This window comes from Staurois parvus, unplaced genomic scaffold (assembly GCF_062004578.1).
Source record: "Staurois parvus isolate SC_StPar_1 unplaced genomic scaffold, SC_StPar_1.0 ptg001134l, whole genome shotgun sequence".
NCBI lineage: Eukaryota > Metazoa > Chordata > Amphibia > Anura > Ranidae > Staurois > Staurois parvus.
The window spans coordinates 2,204,939-2,223,851 of NW_028318930.1; the positions used below are offsets into that span (position 1 = coordinate 2,204,939).

Below are 18,913 nucleotides of genomic sequence, written 5' to 3' on the forward strand. Positions count from 1 at the left end.
CTGTGTGTGTGTGTGTAATGTACGGATTGTCTGTGTGTGTAATGTACAGATTGTCTGTGTGTGTGTAATGTACGGATTGTCTGTGTGTTTAATGTATGGATTGTCTGTGTGTGTGTGTAATGTATGGATTGCCTGTGTGTGTGTGTAATGTACGGATTGTCTGTGTGTGTAATGTACGGATTGTCTGTGTGTGTGTGTGTAATGTACGGATTGTCTGTGTGTGTGTGTGTAATGTACGGATTGTCTGTGTGTGTGTGTGTGTAATGTACGGATTGCCTGTGTGTGTGTGTAATGTACAGATTGTCTGTGTGTGTGTTTGTGTGTGTAATGTACGGATTGTCTGTGCGTGTGTGTGTGTGTAATGTACGGATTGTCTGTGTGTGTGTAATGTATGAATTGTCTGTGTGTGTGTAACGTACAGATTGTGTGTGTGTAATGTACAGAGAATGTGTGTGTGTGTGTGTGTGTGTGTAATGTACGGATTGTCTGTGTGTGTGTGTGTGTAATGTACGGATTGTCTGTGTGTGTAATGTACAGATTGTCTGTGTGTGTGTGTGTGTGTGTGTGTGTAATGTACAGATTGTCTGTGTGTGTAATGTACAGATTGTCTGTGTGTGTGTAATGTACAGATTGTCTGTGTGTGTGTGTGTGTAATGTACGGATTGTCTGTGTGTGTGTAATGTATGGATTGTCTGTGCGTGTGTGTGTAATGTACGGATTGTCTGTGTGTGTGTGTAATGTATGGATTGTCTGTGTGTGTGTGTGTGTAATGTACAGATTGTGTGTGTAATGTACAGATTGTCCCTGTGAGTGTGTGTAATATACAGAGAGTGTGTGTAATGTATGGATTGTCTGTGTGTGTGTGTAATGTACAGATTGTGTGTGTGTAATGTACAGATTTTGTGTGTGTAATGTACAGAGAGTGTGTGCGTAATGTAAAGATTGTCTGTGTGTGTGTAATGTACGGATTGTCTGTGTGTGTGTAATGTACAGATTGTGTGTGTGTGTGTAATGTACAGATTGTCCGTGTGTGTGTGTAATGTACGGATTGTCTGTGTGTGTGTAATGTACGGATTGTCTGTGTGTGTGTAATGTATGGATTGTCTGTGCGTGTGTGTGTAATGTACGGATTGTCTGTGTGTGTGTGTAATGTATGGATTGTGTGTGTGTGTAATGTACAGATTGTGTGTGTAATGTACAGATTGTCCCTGTGAGTGTGTGTAATATACAGAGAGTGTGTGTAATGTATGGATTGTCTGTGTGTGTGTGTAATGTACAGACTGTGTGTGTGTAATGTACGGATTGTCTGTGTGTGTATTGTACAGATTGTTTGTGTGTGTGTAATGTACAGAGAGTGTGTGTAATGTATGGATTGTCTGTGTGTGTGTGTGTGTGTGTGTGTAATGTACAGACTGTGTGTGTGTAATGTACAGAGAGTGTGTGTGTGTGTATGTGTGTGTAATGTACGGATTGTCTGTGTGTGTGTATGTGTGTGTGTAATGTACAGATTGTGTCTGTGTGTGTGTGTGTGGGTGTAATGTACAGATTGTGTGTGTGTAATGTACAGAGAGTGTGTGTGTGTAATGTATGGATTGTCTGTGTGTGTGTAATGTACAGATTGTTTGTGTGTGTGTGTGTGTAATGTACAGAGAGTGTGTGTGTAATGTACAGAGAGTGTGTGTGTAATGTACAGAGAGTGTGTGTGTGTGTAATGTACGGATTGTCTGTGTGTGTGTGTGTAATGTATGGATTGTGTGTGTGTGTAATGTACAGATTGTGTGTGTAATGTACAGATTGTCCCTGTGAGTGTGTGTAATATACAGAGAGTGTGTGTAATGTATGGATTGTCTGTGTGTGTGTGTAATGTACAGACTGTGTGTGTGTAATGTACGGATTGTCTGTGTGTGTATTGTACAGATTGTTTGTGTGTGTGTAATGTACAGACTGTGTGTGTGTAATGTACAGAGAGTGTGTGTAATGTATGGATTGTCTGTGTGTGTGTGTGTGTGTGTGTGTGTGTGTGTGTGTGTAATGTACAGACTGTGTGTGTGTAATGTACAGAGAGTGTGTGTGTGTATATGTGTGTGTAATGTACGGATTGTCTGTGTGTGTGTATGTGTGTGTGTAATGTACAGATTGTGTCTGTGTGTGTGTGTGTGGGTGTAATGTACAGATTGTGTGTGTGTAATGTACAGAGAGTGTGTGTGTGTAATGTACGGATTGTCTGTGTGTGTGTAATGTACAGATTGTTTGTGTGTGTGTGTGTAATGTACAGACTGTGTGTGTGTAATGTACAGAGAGTGTGTGTGTAATGTACAGAGAGTGTGTGTGTGTGTAATGTACGGATTGTCTGTGTGTGTGTAATGTACAGATTGTTTGTGTGTGTGTGTGTGTAATGTACGGATTGTCTGTGTGTGTGTGTGTAATGTACGGATTGTCTGTGTGTGTGTGTGTGTGTGTGTGTAATGTACGGATTGTCTGTGCGTGTGTGTGTAATGTACGGATTGTCTGTGTGTGTGTGTGTGTGTGTAATGTACGGATTGTCTGTGTGTGTGTAATGTATGGATTGTCTGTGTGTGTAATGTACAGATTGTGTGTGTGTAATGTACAGAGAATGTGTGTGTGTGTGTGTGTGTGTAATGTACGGATTGTCTGTGTGTGTGTGTGTAATGTACGGATTGTCTGTGTGTGTGTGTGTGTGTGTAATGTACGGATTGTCTGTGCGTGTGTGTGTGTGTAATGTACGGATTGTCTGTGTGTGTGTGTGTGTGTGTGTGTAATGTACGGATTGTCTGTGTGTGTGTAATGTATGGATTGTCTGTGTGTGTAATGTACAGATTGTGTGTGTGTAATGTACAGAGAATGTGTGTGTGTGTGTGTGTGTGTGTAATGTACGGATTGTCTGTGTGTGTGTGTGTGTAATGTACAGATTGTGTCTGTGTGTGTGTGTAATGTACAGATTGTGTGTGTGTAATGTACAGAGAGTGTGTGTGTCTAATGTACGGATTGTCTGTGTGTGTGTGTGTGTGTGTAATGTACGGATTGTCTGTGTGTGTGTGTGTGTGTGTGTGTGTGTGTGTGTAATGTACAGACTGTGTGTGTGTAATGTACAGAGAGTGTGTGTGTGTGTGTGTGTAATGTACGGATTGTCTGTGTGTGTGTAATGTACAGACTGTGTGTGTGTAATGTACAGAGAGTGTGTGTGTGTGTGTGTGTGTGTGTGTGTGTGTGTAATGTACGGATTGTCTGTGTGTGTGTATTGTACAGATTGTTTGTGTGTGTGTAATGTACAGACTGTGTGTGTGTAATGTACAGAGAGTGTGTGTAATGTATGGATTGTCTCTGTGTGTGTAATGTACAGACTGTGTGTGTGTAATGTACAGAGAGTGTGTGTGTGTGTGTATGTGTGTGTAATGTACAGATTGTGTCTGTGTGTGGGTGTAATGTACAGATTGTGTGTGTGTAATGTACAGAGAGTGTGTGTGTGTAATGTACAGATTGTCTGTGTGTGTGTAATGTACAGATTGTCTGTGTGTGTGTAATGTACAGATTGTTTGTGTGTATGTGTGTGTGTAATGTACGGATTGTCTGTGCGTGTGTGTGTGTGTAATGTACGGATTGTCTGTGTGTGTGTGTGTGTGTAATGTACAGACTGTGTGTGTGTAATGTACAGAGTGTGTGTGTGTGTGTGTAATGTACGGATTGTGTGTGTGTGTAATGTACGGATTGTCTGTGTGTGTGTAATGTACAGATTGTTTGTGTGTATGTGTGTGTGTAATGTACGGATTGTCTGTGCGTGTGTGTGTAATGTACGGATTGTCTGTGTGTGTGTGTGTGTGTAATGTACAGACTGTGTGTGTGTAATGTACAGAGTGTGTGTGTGTGTGTGTAATGTACGGATTGTGTGTGTGTGTAATGTACGGATTGTCTGTGTGTGTGTGTAATGTACAGACTGTGTGTGTAATGTATGGATTGTCTGTGTGTGTGTAATGTACAGACTGTGTGTGTGTAATGTACAGAGAGTGTGTGTGTGTGTGTGTAATGTACGGATTGTCTGTGTGTGTGTGTATTGTACAGATTGTTTGTGTGTGTGTAATGTACAGACTGTGTGTGTGTAATGTACAGAGAGTGTGTGTAATGTATGGATTGTCTGTGTGTGTGTAATGTACAGACTGTGTGTGTGTAATGTACAGAGAGTGTGTGTGTGTGTATGTGTGTGTAATGTACGGATTGTCTGTGTGTGTGTATGTGTGTGTGTAATGTACAGATTGTGTCTGTGTGTGTGTGTGTGGGTGTAATGTACAGATTGTGTGTGTGTAATGTACAGAGAGTGTGTGTGTGTAATGTACAGATTGTCTGTGTGTGTGTAATGTACAGATTGTGTGTGTGTGTGTGTAATGTACAGATTGTTTGTGTGTGTGTGTGTGTAATGTACAGATTGTGTCTGTGTGTGTGTGTGTGTGTGTGTGTGTAATGTACAGATTGTGTGTGTGTAATGTACAGAGAGTGTGTGTGTCTAATGTACGGATTGTCTGTGTGTGTGTGTGTGTAATGTACGGATTGTCTGTGTGTGTGTGTGTGTGTGTGTGTGTGTGTAATGTACAGACTGTGTGTGTGTAATGTACAGAGAGTGTGTGTGTGTGTGTGTGTGTGTGTAATGTACGGATTGTCTGTGTGTGTGTAATGTACAGACTGTGTGTGTGTAATGTACAGAGAGTGTGTGTGTGTGTGTGTGTGTGTGTAATGTACGGATTGTCTGTGTGTGTGTATTGTACAGATTGTTTGTGTGTGTGTAATGTACAGACTGTGTGTGTGTAATGTACAGAGAGTGTGTGTAATGTATGGATTGTCTCTGTGTGTGTAATGTACAGACTGTGTGTGTGTAATGTACAGAGAGTGTGTGTGTGTGTGTATGTGTGTGTAATGTACAGATTGTGTCTGTGTGTGGGTGTAATGTACAGATTGTGTGTGTGTAATGTACAGAGAGTGTGTGTGTGTAATGTACAGATTGTCTGTGTGTGTGTAATGTACAGATTGTCTGTGTGTGTGTAATGTACAGATTGTTTGTGTGTATGTGTGTGTGTAATGTACGGATTGTCTGTGTGTGTGTAATGTACAGATTGTTTGTGTGTATGTGTGTGTGTAATGTACGGATTGTCTGTGCGTGTGTGTGTGTGTAATGTACGGATTGTCTGTGTGTGTGTGTGTGTGTAATGTACAGACTGTGTGTGTGTAATGTACAGAGTGTGTGTGTGTGTGTGTGTGTAATGTACGGATTGTCTGTGTGTGTGTGTAATGTACGGATTGTCTGTGTGTGTGTGTAATGTACAGACTGTGTGTGTAATGTATGGATTGTCTGTGTGTGTGTAATGTACAGACTGTGTGTGTGTAATGTACAGAGAGTGTGTGTGTGTAATGTACGGATTGTCTGTGTGTGTGTGTATTGTACAGATTGTTTGTGTGTGTGTAATGTACAGACTGTGTGTGTGTAATGTACAGAGAGTGTGTGTAATGTATGGATTGTCTGTGTGTGTGTAATGTACAGACTGTGTGTGTGTAATGTACAGAGAGTGTGTGTGTGTGTAATGTACGGATTGTCTGTGTGTGTGTATGTGTGTGTGTAATGTACAGATTGTGTCTGTGTGTGTGTGTGTGGGTGTAATGTACAGATTGTGTGTGTGTAATGTACAGAGAGTGTGTGTGTGTAATGTACAGATTGTCTGTGTGTGTGTAATGTACAGATTGTGTGTGTGTGTGTAATGTACAGATTGTTTGTGTGTATGTGTGTGTGTAATGTACGGATTGTCTGTGTGTGTGTGTGTGTGTAATGTACAGACTGTGTGTGTGTAATGTACAGAGAGTGTGTGTGTAATGTACAGAGAGTGTGTGTGTGTGTAATGTACGGATTGTCTGTGTGTGTGTGTGTAATGTACAGATTGTTTGTGTGTATGTGTGTGTAATGTACGGATTGTCTGTGTGTGTGTATGTGTGTGTGTAATGTACAGATTGTGTGTGTGTCTGTGAGTGTGTGTAATGTACAGATTGTGTTTGTGTGTAATGTACAGAGAGTGTGTGTGTGTGTGTAATGTACAGATTGTGTGTGTGTGTAATGTATGGATTGTCTGTGTGTGTGTAATGTATGGATTGTCCCTGTGAGTGTGTGTGTGTGTGTAATGTACGGATTGTCTGTGTGTGTAATGTACGGATTGTCTGTGTGTGTAATGTACGGATTGTTTGTGTGTATGTGTGTGTGTAATGTACGGATTGTTTGTGTGTATGTGTGTGTGTAATGTACGGATTGTTTCTGTGTATGTAATGTACAGATTGTATGTGTGTGTATGTAAATGTAAAGATTGTCCACGCCGGTGTGTGTGCAATGTGCAGAGTGTGCTTATGTGTTTGTAATGTACAGACTGTGCGTGTTTGTGTGTAATGTATACATTGTCTGTATGTGTATAATGTGCAGATTGTGTGTGTTAGTTTGTGTAATGTGCCGATTGTCTGTATGAGTGTGCGTCTGTGTGGTAATCTACAAATTGTCTGTGTATGTTTTTTTGTGCAGATTGTGTATACCTATGTGTGTGTTTAATGTGCAGATTGTGTGTATATAATGTACAGACTGTGTGTATATGTGTGTGCATAATGTACAGATCATGTGTGTATATGTGTGTGCATAATGTACAGATTGTTCATGTGTGTGTATAATGTACAGATTGTTCATGTGTGTGTATAATGTACAGATTGTTCATGTGTGTTTGTATGTGTGTGTAATGTACAGATTGTCCATGTTTGTGCAATGTACAGATTGTGTGTATGTATGTGTTTAATGAGCAGACTTCATGTATGTTTCTATGTGTGGTTATATATATGCTTGTGTGCATATAATGTGACAAGTGTGTATTTAAAACAAAAGTGCTAATATACATCAAAGCCCCTAAGGGTTAATTCTCACTATTACTCTGCATCCCTGTGTACCTTGCCAATAGATCTGCATGCAGAGGGACAGAGGGAACCACTGTATACAGAGTGGCAATGGGTGAAGATCATTTCAGCACTCAGCAGTGTAACAGGTAGAACGATCTCCTTCTCAATGGTCCCTCTATAGTCCTGACCATGACATACACTACAAGGAGCATTATGGGACAGGGAGCCTATAAGGTAAGTGACCACTGAACACTGATGATAGGACACCATTTCCCATAGACACAGAGGCACCATTCCTCCCAATGACCATTGACACAAGGGCACCATTCTGACCTCTGTCATGGCCTTTTATTACTCCTACTGACCACAGACTCAGACCACAGGAAATATTTTACTTCCATTGACCCACTGATCAACAATGCCAAGGCATGGCTTACGCCACAGAACATTGGACCAGGGGTATGTATTACTCCACAGAACATTGGACCAGGGGTATGTATTACTCCACAGAACATTGGACCAGGTTGCAGCTTTGGGGACATGTTACATGTTCCACTCTAAAAACGGGTAGAACATGTAACATGTTCCCAAAGGTAAACGCATCCTTTAGGAGTAGTTAGGGTTAAGCTGAGCTTCCACTTTAAAGCCTATATGTAGGCAAAAAAACTTTTTTTCCCCATGCAGTGGGGCTGTGTTCATACTGCACGGGTCAACTGCTTGTTTTGCCTCGTGAGCAGAAAACTCATATTCACCTGTTCCTTCGATCATCTGGAAAACTGCGCTCCCCCCTGTCCAATGGTGGACTGTTCCTGGTCTATGGAGCCTGCTCTGAGCTTGATGACACCAGGAACAATCCACAATTCGACTGTTGGACCAGTCTTGTGCTGGAAGGAGTAGGTAAATATATCCCCACTCTCCTCTCTCCTAGAAAAAATGATCCATTAACCCGTGCAGTGGGGCACAGCCCCACTACATGGGAACAATTTTTTTTTGGCCTAGAGCTGGACTTTAAATTTGTTTCTCAATAGCCACAAAGGATATAGACCAACCTTGTGTGCACCAGACTGCCTTTGCAAACATATATTTCCTTGTAAACTCCTGGACAAAGCCTGTTTGACTATTATGTGATTTAAAGAGGAACTAAAGTCTACAAATACTCACTTCTACATCAACGATGTGAAATCTGCAAGTTCCCTCGACAGCACTGACAGCTGCTGGGTTTTTAACCATCTTGAATGTCCTACGGTGGGGGGGTTGTGACATAACTCCCACGCATGTACATGGGAGTTTATTAATTCTGGCACCAAGTTGTGCTGAGAATAGTCATTGAGCTGATCATGAAGATTGCAGACAGGCAGGTAAGTATATTTTATTGCAGAAGGGACATAGCACGCAATAAAGAGCTGCCTGATGCATTTTTCCCCCACTTTAACCCCTTGACGCCAACATCACACAAATATGCGGCCTCACAGAACTAGGCTTTTTTCCATGGGGCCGCATATTTGCGTACCTTTCTTTGTGCTGGGAGTGCGCTCCCAGCACAAAGACCGCGGTGTCACTGAGAGCCCCAGGTCCTGTCCTAACGATCGGGACCCGGGACTCCCGATTATGGGTCACATGATCACTGTGATAGCCTCTGATTGGCTATCACAGTGATCTGTCACTGTGAAGCCCTCTGTCAGGAATCTGGGTATGACCAGAAATGTGTGGACTAACACAGGGAAACGCAGACTTCAGGTATGATATAATAACAATATAATTATTATTAGCCACCCAGATATATAACGCACAGTGAACAAACCAACCTTCCACTAATCTTAGTATGTGCAGGAACACAGGCGTAGTCAGGGCTGGAGAGGTGGAATGGTCAGACCGGCCGTAGGGTTCTGTAACGACCGTCTGGTGGTACCTCTAGCGGTCCTCAGGGCAGGATTCCCCAGGGCGCGGAGTCTAAGTCCCAGTCTGCTTATTCACCAGGGCCCCTGATGGTGGGGATGGACTTGAAGCAGACAGGAACCAGGTCGCGGCCCCTGAGTACACCTGCTCGTGGTAGAGGGATCCGCCAGAGGTATGTGCAGGTAGAAAGCCTGATGTGAAGAGGCAGAAGGTGTGAGCAGGGACGGCTGGATCCGTGCAGGATGGATGGATGGCAGAGTAGTTAGCGTGGTCAGATGGGCCAGGTCAGCAAAGTGCGGGCAGCGAGGTACTGAAGGAGCAAGCAGAGAATGGTCAGGGTCACAAGCTGGGTTCAGTAACTCACGGGCAGCGCGGTACAGAGGATCAGGCAACAGGATGGTCAGGCAAGCCAGGGGTTAAACAGGAGACGGTCAACAGAGGTCAGGATCAGGCAGGGTCGGCAACAAATCAGACAGGCAGAGGAACAGGAACACAGGATACAAGATACAGGGGCTCATGGGAAACATACACCAAGGCCCTGATCACAGGCCTGGTCATTCCTTAAATACACTTCCTGCAATCAGCTTCAGGTATTGGCTGACAGCAGGAGTGAGCTTCTGGCTGCTGAGAGCACCTGCTGGTCAGCCCTGGTACTGCAGCCCACACGGCAGGTGAGTCCCACCACAAGTGCTGAGTCCATTCCTGACACCCGCCCTCCTTGTTTTTTCTCTCTATGAATGGAGGAGAGAGATACATTGTATCTCTTTCTCTCTCCTTGCAGAGAGAAAAAAAAAAAAACTGTTTGTAAAAAATAAAAAAAAAAGATAAATAATTAAATATTAAAAAATTTAATAAAGAAAAAATACCTAGATCAAGGTTTGATCTAGTTCAGTGCCAGGGTTAGTGTTTGGGTCAAGGTCAAAGGTGAGGATTTCTATTTCTTTTTTTTAAATTGGTATCAGTGTCAGTTAGTGTCAGTGTGTTTTAGGTAAAAAAACAAAATGCGCACTATTGTTTCTGGGCTGTACTACAGGTACAAACAACAAATAACATACACATATATGGTATCGCTGCGATCGTCAAGAGCTGGAGAATTTATTTTGGGTTGTTCTATGGAGGTAGGTTATGGTAGTAACAAGAAACACACAGCTTAATAATTTTACTATTTTGGACCAGTTTTTCTTTGATAATAAAAAAAAATTCAGGACATATCCATTACTATTTACCACCAAATGAAAGCTCAGTATGTCCTGAGAAAAACAAGGTATAATTCACCTGGATGTACATAGTAGTTGTGATGATATGGATGGTTTTACTAACACAAGTTGTAAAATTTTACTTAGGCTTTAAAATTAGTTTTACCCTTAGGCGTGAAAGGGTTAAATCAGAAAGGTAGATAGACACTAAGGTGCGGAGTATTCTGTACTCTATGAAGTGAGTTGTCCCTGCAGTATCCCAGCCAAGGGGGCCCTGGGATTCTTGCCCAGGATCTCAATTTATATCCAGCTGTCTCTGCCTGCTGTAGAAAGTCAGAAGGAAGGATAATCAAAATTTCAGGCGTATTTAAAATAGAAATGTGCAAAGTGCAATCACTTATATCAAGTAATCCAAAATTATTTTGCAGTACACTGGGCCCTTTGGCCATTACACTGCTTCGTAATACTGTTTTCACTAGATGCACTCAATCTATGCCAAATAATTGTGATAATAATATATTGAGTACTGTGACACTTTACTAGCCCTTCATTTTATAATATATTAACTGAGACATGCTTAGGACTTTATAAAATTTACATTAACCCATAAAATATAAAAGGCACACAGGCCATAAACTCCTCAATGCTCATAAAATTTTCTAGTACGAGAGTTCTACTAACGAATAAAGAAATAAAAAAGCTAAAGTTACAAGATAAATTACAACTGAAATTGCATATTTGACCAGTTTTTAGAACGCACAGGTTTTTTTACATGTCACCTATGTTTGATCTGATGTATTTCCTCTTAATTTGAGATTAGAACACATCCTAGCGGACATACAGATTTAGGATTCCCTTTACAAGGAGAGATGTGTGAAACCAAAGCCTCTAATTTTAGAAGTCCCCATGGTCAGCAAGATGGACACAGGCATACCAAGGGGACAGCTTGAGTTTAATAGCAAGCTGACAGATGTACCCAATTAGATACCTTTCTACAGTCTGTCCTTTGAGAACTTGCCATTCATCACAAGAAGTCACGCTTGTCATACCATGGAGCTAATGTGAAAAGCAGCATGTATATGTAAGAGTGAGGATGTGGATTTGTTTTCTGTGTGCATTTGTATATATGCATGCGCACACAAAAAATTTATGAAAAAATATAATAATATATTTTTCAGTTAAACCTCTAAACTAGCTAAGATTTTTTTAATGCACATGTTAAATTGCTATTGCCTTTACAACACATAAACTGCCAATCTCCCTTATGGGCTGATCCTGGTCCTTAAAGGCATAGTTTGTCCTTATGCAGATAAGGGGTGTCTGTAGATAAATCAAACTGTGCAGCTTTGACTAAAGTTGAATAATGCCCTTGCTAATGATGTAGGCTTTTTACATACATCATGAAGACTGTCTGCAAAACTCCTAGGACGTTGCTAAGGACGTTGCTAAGGGACACCTAGCTGTTACTTTTTCTCTAATTCAAATCCCCTCACATGCGAGTTCTCTCCCCTTACGCAGTAGCTCTGAACATAGTTTTTGAGAGCTCACTCCTATGATAGAGAAAGTGATCAGTAACAGCTAGGCATCCCTTAACATTCTTAGCAGCATCCTAAGCTTTTTCTAGTTAGGCTTACTCCCCTTTATCCCAAGTAACAGAGCTGGTACTTGGCAGTTGGCTACGTGAGCACTCAGCATTATCACATGGGGATTAAGAGAGAGTGCTTAGCCGTATGTAACATCCTAGTCACAAGTTGACACTTACACAGAGTCTGTGAATAAGTGGGGGAGTGAAGAAAAGGTAAAAATACACAGCTGTCAGGGAAAGCCAGGTTCAGTTTAAATACATTTTTATGGGACATTTTTACAATAATGCTTTTCCGTATGATTATTACTGTATTAAAGGGTATCTAAAGCATTTTTAGGCTTGGATAGAGTATAAAGGGGTTGGGACCTTTTGTCAAGTTCTTATTCTTTTCAAAGTGAGAAAAATATTCCAATGGAAACTTGTGTTCTGTTGACATCTGTAGACTTTGTAGAGATTTTCTCTCACTTCCTGTTCCATCTCTGAAACAGGAAGTAAGGGATATTTTCCCAAAGAGGATACACAGCTTTGGTGGATCCAGCTCTAGAATGATGTCTCAATGACAATGCAATCACCATGTTTCTTTTTGAACAGCCTTGTGGACAAATGCAAATAAATAAAAAATGTATCTCCTGCGCCGCTAGATATACTAGTACTACTAAGCAGCCAGCACTAAAGGTGCCACAATCTCAACACCAACCGTATTCAGAAAATTATTTAATTATATAAAACAGTGCGGCGCTCAAACAGTGAATATAAATACACCATCAGATTATATACTCTTGTATTATTTCTTACACCACCATGTATTGTATAGCCCAGACATCCATAACACATATAAGAAATAAAAATATAGGCTGGTTGTGTTACACACTCAGACAAGGATCTCATGCACTATAGTGACTTAAACACAATTTAGTGAGTAGTGTCCATGTGCATAATATATAATTTCATGCGGATGTGAATTGCAAGTGCCAATCCTCAAATAGGTGGAGTGCCCCCTCACCTTCCTGCCCAGGCCCCTAAGGACAAATGAGCCTTTTATTATATAGTGGGTCTTTCTCCTGGAGTTGGATGGATCCTTCAGGTAATGATGGTGGGACTCCCCTCCTCTTGTCTCTATCTTGGATCGTTGGTGGTATAGGTATATGCCCCTCCAGAGTAGTCACCAGTAAGGCAAAAAAAGACTTACATAGTGTAAAACCGCTTTATTAGGCAAATGCTACAAAGGAACAGAAACCTACTCACATGCTCCTTCAGTAAAAACAAGCCTTCACACCACTCAAAGGGTGTACTGCATTCAGGAAAAAGGAGCACCAAGATGGCGCCCACGCCGGATATGACGTCAGGTCGTCAGTCGCTTAAGCTCCTCCCACTGGCGTATCTACGCGTTACGTCACTTTGGTCACGTGACTTCATCAGGATATATGCCTATCCCGGGTGGAGCACTATTTATCTGCCTTGTTAGCCAATTTTCATGAAAGGCTCAACTCGTAGACTTACATTGTAAGAACAATCTTTTAAAGCAGAAGGCTATTTATGAAATTAGTAAATATGGCTTACCACATATTGTACATATAACTACAATATCTTTAAACACATGAAAAGATTAATATGATTATTTACGTCACTTTTTTTACACGTATCGTATATCTAAACACATTAACAATACTATACATTCCCAATAAAAATGCTGCATGATATCAGTCAAAGACTTCCAACAATGTCATATGTGGGATTGTCAGTCTGGGCAAGTAGATTCCCAATATCCTAACTACAAAATACAAAGCTGAAATACTCATGCAGGCTGACTGTAACTCAGATCAGTCCACAGCTTAAACCGACCACAAATGGATCAAAACTTGGCCGGTTCATCAAGGATCGGCCGAGATTCGATCCATGTATGAGCAGGCTGATTGTAGCCAAGTCGATCCATTTATCAACTTTGGTACAACCAGCCTGTCGAATTTTTCTGCATGCATTTACTGCCAGCAGTTATAGCTAGCAGTAATCATTTTATTCTGCCAGCACGTACATCAACCGTGGTGAAAAGAAAATCAATAGATTAATCCAGCCTTTCTCAACCACGGTGCCCAGGCACCTTGGGGTGCCTTGAGGTTTCTTCAGGGGTGCCTTGGCAAAATGTCTAAAAGTTGCCCAAAACTTGTATACAAGCCAGCGGGTGGAAGAAGCCTGACTTTTAGTTACACCAAGCCACAGGTTTTCATTGTGTGTGCCATTGCAACCTTCTAGCCACCAGTGTCCTGACGACCAATGACATCATCAGTTGATAAGGAGGATGTCAGTTGCACTGACAGAAACACTGTAATACTAGTCAGTACCAGTGTGCAAATATGTATTTGATTTGTAAAAATAAATCACCTCTAGTGTTGGGTGTCCTACATGTATGGATATTGCTGCGTTATATAAAACTATTAGAATAGTTTTTTTTACATTTTTTTAAAGGGTGCCTCGGGACTGTCCATAATTTTAGAGGGTGCCTTGAAATCGTCCATAATTTTAAAGGATGCTTTGATGGAAAAAAGGTTGAGAAACTCTGGATTAATCTACGGCTTGCCTTAGAGTATGGCATGTAATCAGTAGAGGGATAAAGCCAGATAAACAGTGATCAATCTTAGGTGATATCTGACTTTAAAGTGAACCAATAATCTCCACAAAACACTTGCTGACTGGACTTTTTGCACAATAAAGCAACCTCAATTAACTTAATGTTCATGTAAATTTTCCCAGTCACAAGCACTTGTCTTGAGATATTATTGGGCTGCCCCTTCTGAAATAGTATTTCCCCAGCTGTTAGGTTGACCCCCTGTCTTTAGTATTTTACTTATCCATTTTACTTGTCCAAGCTTACATATACTGTATATGTGGTTTTTTTTTAACTCGAAGAATTGAAGAAGGAAGCTCAGCATGACATCCAGTTAACTAACCTTTTCAGAGGGAGTGGTCAGCAATAGCAGACTCTATAGGGTTGATTTACTAAAACTGGAGAGTGCAAGATCTGGTGCAACTTTGCGCAGAAACCAATCAGCTTCTAACTTCAGTTTGTTCAATTAAGCTTTGACAATAAAACCTGGAAGCGGATTTGTTTCTATGCAGAGCTGCACCAGATTTTGCACTCTCCAATTTTAGTAAATCACCCCTATGTATCTTCAATAACAGGTGTCTTTTAAATGCTGTGGATACAATTATAAAGGTTTTGAGTAGGAATGAGCTTGAACCAAACCCAGAATGAAGCTGTCAGTACCAGGACAATCAGCTGCAGGAGGGGGATTCCTCACCCTGTAGCTGCACGAACACAAAGGGGCAGGGATGTACAAGACCGCATGGTCATATTAGGCCAATGATGTCATGAGCAGCCACATGCCTTTGTGTATGTATAGCTGGGAGACAGGGAATCCCCCCTCTGCAGCAGATTGATCAGGCACTGACAGCTTTCTCTCAGGTTTGGCCAAACATAGGTTTGGAGACCAAACCTAAGCCTGAATCCAAGCTCATCCCTATTTGTGCAGATGTAAGGTACTAGTTATTAGCAGCTCCTCTCATTTTATATAATAACCTCTTGCTGACTGCATAATATATATATCTGTCCATGGTGGCATGGGGTTGTGTGTTGAGGGCACTCTCAGCGTGCGCTACCAGCACACTGGCCAAGTTGTAACCAACAACACTCCTCCAAGGCTTTTGATCGGAAGCCAGTGAGACAGGCTCCCAATCATGCAACCAAACTGAGAGCCAGTCACAGAAGTCACATTATACAGAAGTTCCACAGATTCCTGTTCATCAAAGCCTGCTTAAAGGGCCAGCGGGAGATGGAGTCTGAGTTTTTCATGTATAGCCAAAACTCCAATTTTGGATCGAGTGGGGAAGGGTTAGCACTCTTGTCAATTTTTTAGTTGTCCTTGTCCTCGCTGAGTAAATTTATAATCTTGGTTTGTCCTTACCATTGTTACAGAGACAAAAAGTGGATAAAAATCCAAAGTTTTTGAGTTGTCACCATAAGAAAAGGTAAGGTAACTTTGCCAATGGAGGCACTTGTCCAGTGACAACTGTCTAAAAAGAGAATTACCCTGAGTTCATAGAGACTTCCCCTCATGTTTTAGGAACATAAAGAAAAGGGAAATAACCCTGATGAGACAAAGGCAGCAATAAATAAACTGTCAGGGTTCTATCCCCTCTCTACCCTGAAAAAAAGGTTTGGTTTACATACATCCTTTTTGTGAACCAATTCCTACTAGCATTGCGTTAAGATGCATTAACACGTGTTTTGTAATACGATCATGTGTGTTATCTTAAGGCAGACCATTCAATATGGTACTATTTTGCAAAGCAAGGCACTACAATGCTCAGGCTGTAATTCCTCTTAAGCCCATCTTTCAGCATAACACTGCTTCAACTGTACATTATTGTAACTTATTTGTGATCCGTAACATTTTGTGTGCATTATTAATGGATAAATCAACTAAATAACTTTGGTTGACATGCAACAGCTAAAAGGTACTCAGATCCAAATTGCCTACTGATAAGTATAGCAGTGTAAAAAATAGCCAGACCCTCACAGGACACACCATATGGAGATAGTGTCTGTATTGCCAGGATCTTGTTTCTAACAGTTTATTTGAATGGCCAACACTGATTCGTCATGCGAATTGAATTACCCACCATATAAAACATTGATTACATATACCCAGTCTTGTTTGCTGCTTTAAAGTCTTCATAAGAAATGGGGTGGTGTTGACCATGTAGCTTCTATGTAAGAAATTATAACTGATATTCACAGTGAGCTACACAACTTACGGAGCTCCAGAAGTACCAAATGGGTAAGAATTACTTACTAAATTATTTTTACCTTGTTCATGCTATTAGCATATTGTTTTGCACTGAATACCCTCTGCTAATTTATCTGGTTATCCTGGTGTTCTACATTTATATGTAAATGGAAATCTTCCTGTATTAGGACTGCTGAACTACATTGTCTGACACCAAGTGGCCACTTTTACCCCCTTTAATCAGTACATAAAAGAGAATCTGAAGGTGGTGAGCACAGTCTTGATGGGGTCTCAGACTGCAGAGGTTCCCAAAGTGGGACATACATTAATTGTCTATTGGTATGCTTAGTATACATAAGTTTTGGACTTGTTATACATAATATGGATCTGTTTTTCTGCATTGCGCATTTTTGACAACTTTACTATTTTTCAACATTGGGATTTATTAAAACAAGTCATCTCTACTATCAATCATCATTGCTCCTGATTAATAAACATGCAATAATCTGAAACAAAAAAAATGGACATAAATTGGTGCATGCTTCTTTCTTTTTTTTTTTTTTTTTTGCATGCTACTGATACAGATGTGAACAGGGCAATACAATTCACAATGGGTATGCCCAATAGGCTCTATTTTGTATTAAAATGTTTGAAATTCAATAAAAAGAATTTTTAAAAATGTTATGTACTTTCAAAGCACATCTTTAGCAGGATAGTTCTCAGCTTAATATGTTAAGTCATAGTATAAGAAAAAAAATATTCAGATATGTGACAACCTGATGTCATCAGATAAAGGCAGAAATGGTAATATGATTGTGAAAATACAAAAAGAGGAGCTCACATTTATTCAGCTGTTAAATACCTGTGTCTACAGCACAGCAGAGAAAAATCTATTTCACAAAGACTACATTCTATGGGATACAACTAGAGCACACAATACACATGGATATAAAGGAATGCCTTTACAGATCTGGAGCGAAAAATAGAAGGATATACCCAAGTTTCAATTTCAGGTGTTTACTGGAAATATTTCCAAAGGACAGAGATTATTTCGCAGTTTTACAATTCATTACCTGGTTGCAGGAAAAGTCCGTATGGACGCAACACAGTATTTCCAGAATGGCAGCCCAGACATTTTTTTTTGTTCATCACAAAACTATAAATATGATTGTCTGCTATATATTACTACAATATGTATTGATCCTGCTTTTTACATTACCTCATTGAAAGAATAGTATTTATCTTTTACCTATATTTTAATTCATTTAGGCAATTCATAACACTTTTTATGCAATATATGTTATCACAAATGTTCTTTTAAGTACAAAAAAGTATTTAATTCTGACATTGTATAGTAGACATCTTCAAACTGAATCTTTGAGTGATGGGTCTGCGTTGCACACCTTGCTAAATTTATATTTGCCTTGACACTGTAAAAGAAATAAGTTGGCAGTTCTGCCTAAACTGCAAATAACTCACATGCTTGCTCTACTCTATTTTAAGGTCTGTGGATATAAATCAACTTATACTTACAAAATATATTTACTTTTCCACAATGATAAAGTACTTCCTTTGCCCAGAAAATTAGAGAAAGGAGAATGATAAAAATCTTAAACCACTTTTCTAAAATAAGAAAACAAATTATTTATGTTCTAGCAGGCCTTGAAAAGGTTAGAGTTTTGAAACATAAAAAGAAGAATGCTGATTGTATCAGCGGTTCATTCTTGCTTTATTAGCTTTAATTTATTAGAATATTGTATTTGTGTTGAGATGGTCATTTTCTTGTTTGCTTGAATACATTAAATTAAACAATAAATATTGTTTAAAATGTTTTATAGATCGCCCCAAAATCCGCCTCCCAAGATACCTGCGTCAAACATTTGTGAAACACGTCGGAGAGGCTGTGAATCTTGTAATTCCTTTCCAGGTATATATATATTTTTTATGTGCATTATTTAACAGACCAAATTTTTTCTTTTCCAAAATTTTTATTAGATTTTCAATAGAAATGTAACAAAACATTCAATAATTACACTTGCAGAAAATAGCCTTCACGTATGTCATTTGAAAGTGTACATCAACAAATTAGCCAAAAAGGTGACATGTTATCAACAGTAATTATTCTCTATAAACACAGTCCAAAGATCTGAAACATTATACTGTGAGAATGTAGGAGCTTAGACCCAGGTATGCCCCCATCACCATCCTTAACTTCCTCCAACAGGGAGGCGAGACAATGGAAGTTCTCATATTGGCACTCAAAGAGGTCATATAGTCTTCTGCAGGCTCAGTGCACAAGGAAGAGGGTACGTCATGAAGTTTCTTCAGCCATTGAGAGCCTACACTACTTCCCTAAAAAAAAAGGGGGGGGGGTTTAAAGTCGAATCATATTTGATTATACCTCATAACATGTGGCCTGAGGGTCATATCAAAACCTTTAAAGAAAAGGAATTACGAAGAAAAAAGTTAAGGAAGAGAGAGAAAAAAGGAAAAGGAAAAGTGCACCCAATCCAGAGAGAAGTAATAGA

The 18,913-nt window shown here is 40.1% G+C and overlaps 1 protein-coding gene and 1 long non-coding RNA gene across 3 annotated transcripts in view; one reads left to right on the plus strand and one right to left on the minus strand.

Annotated features, from left to right (window-relative positions):
• Positions 1-8,132, minus strand: part of LOC149439310 (uncharacterized) — a 57,346-nt gene extending 49,214 nt beyond the window's left edge. For both annotated transcript variants that reach the window (XR_016307833.1, XR_016307834.1), the window contains exon 1: positions 8,086-8,132. This is a non-coding gene — a long non-coding RNA (uncharacterized LOC149439310). The remainder of the gene's footprint in view (positions 1-8,085) is intronic.
• Positions 1-18,913, plus strand: part of MYBPH (myosin binding protein H) — a 128,223-nt gene that overhangs the window by 85,169 nt on the left and 24,141 nt on the right. Inside the window, exon 4 of the mRNA XM_089659182.1 lies at positions 18,224-18,312. Within this exon, the coding sequence (XP_089515308.1) occupies positions 18,224-18,312 (89 nt within the window). The remainder of the gene's footprint in view (positions 1-18,223; positions 18,313-18,913) is intronic.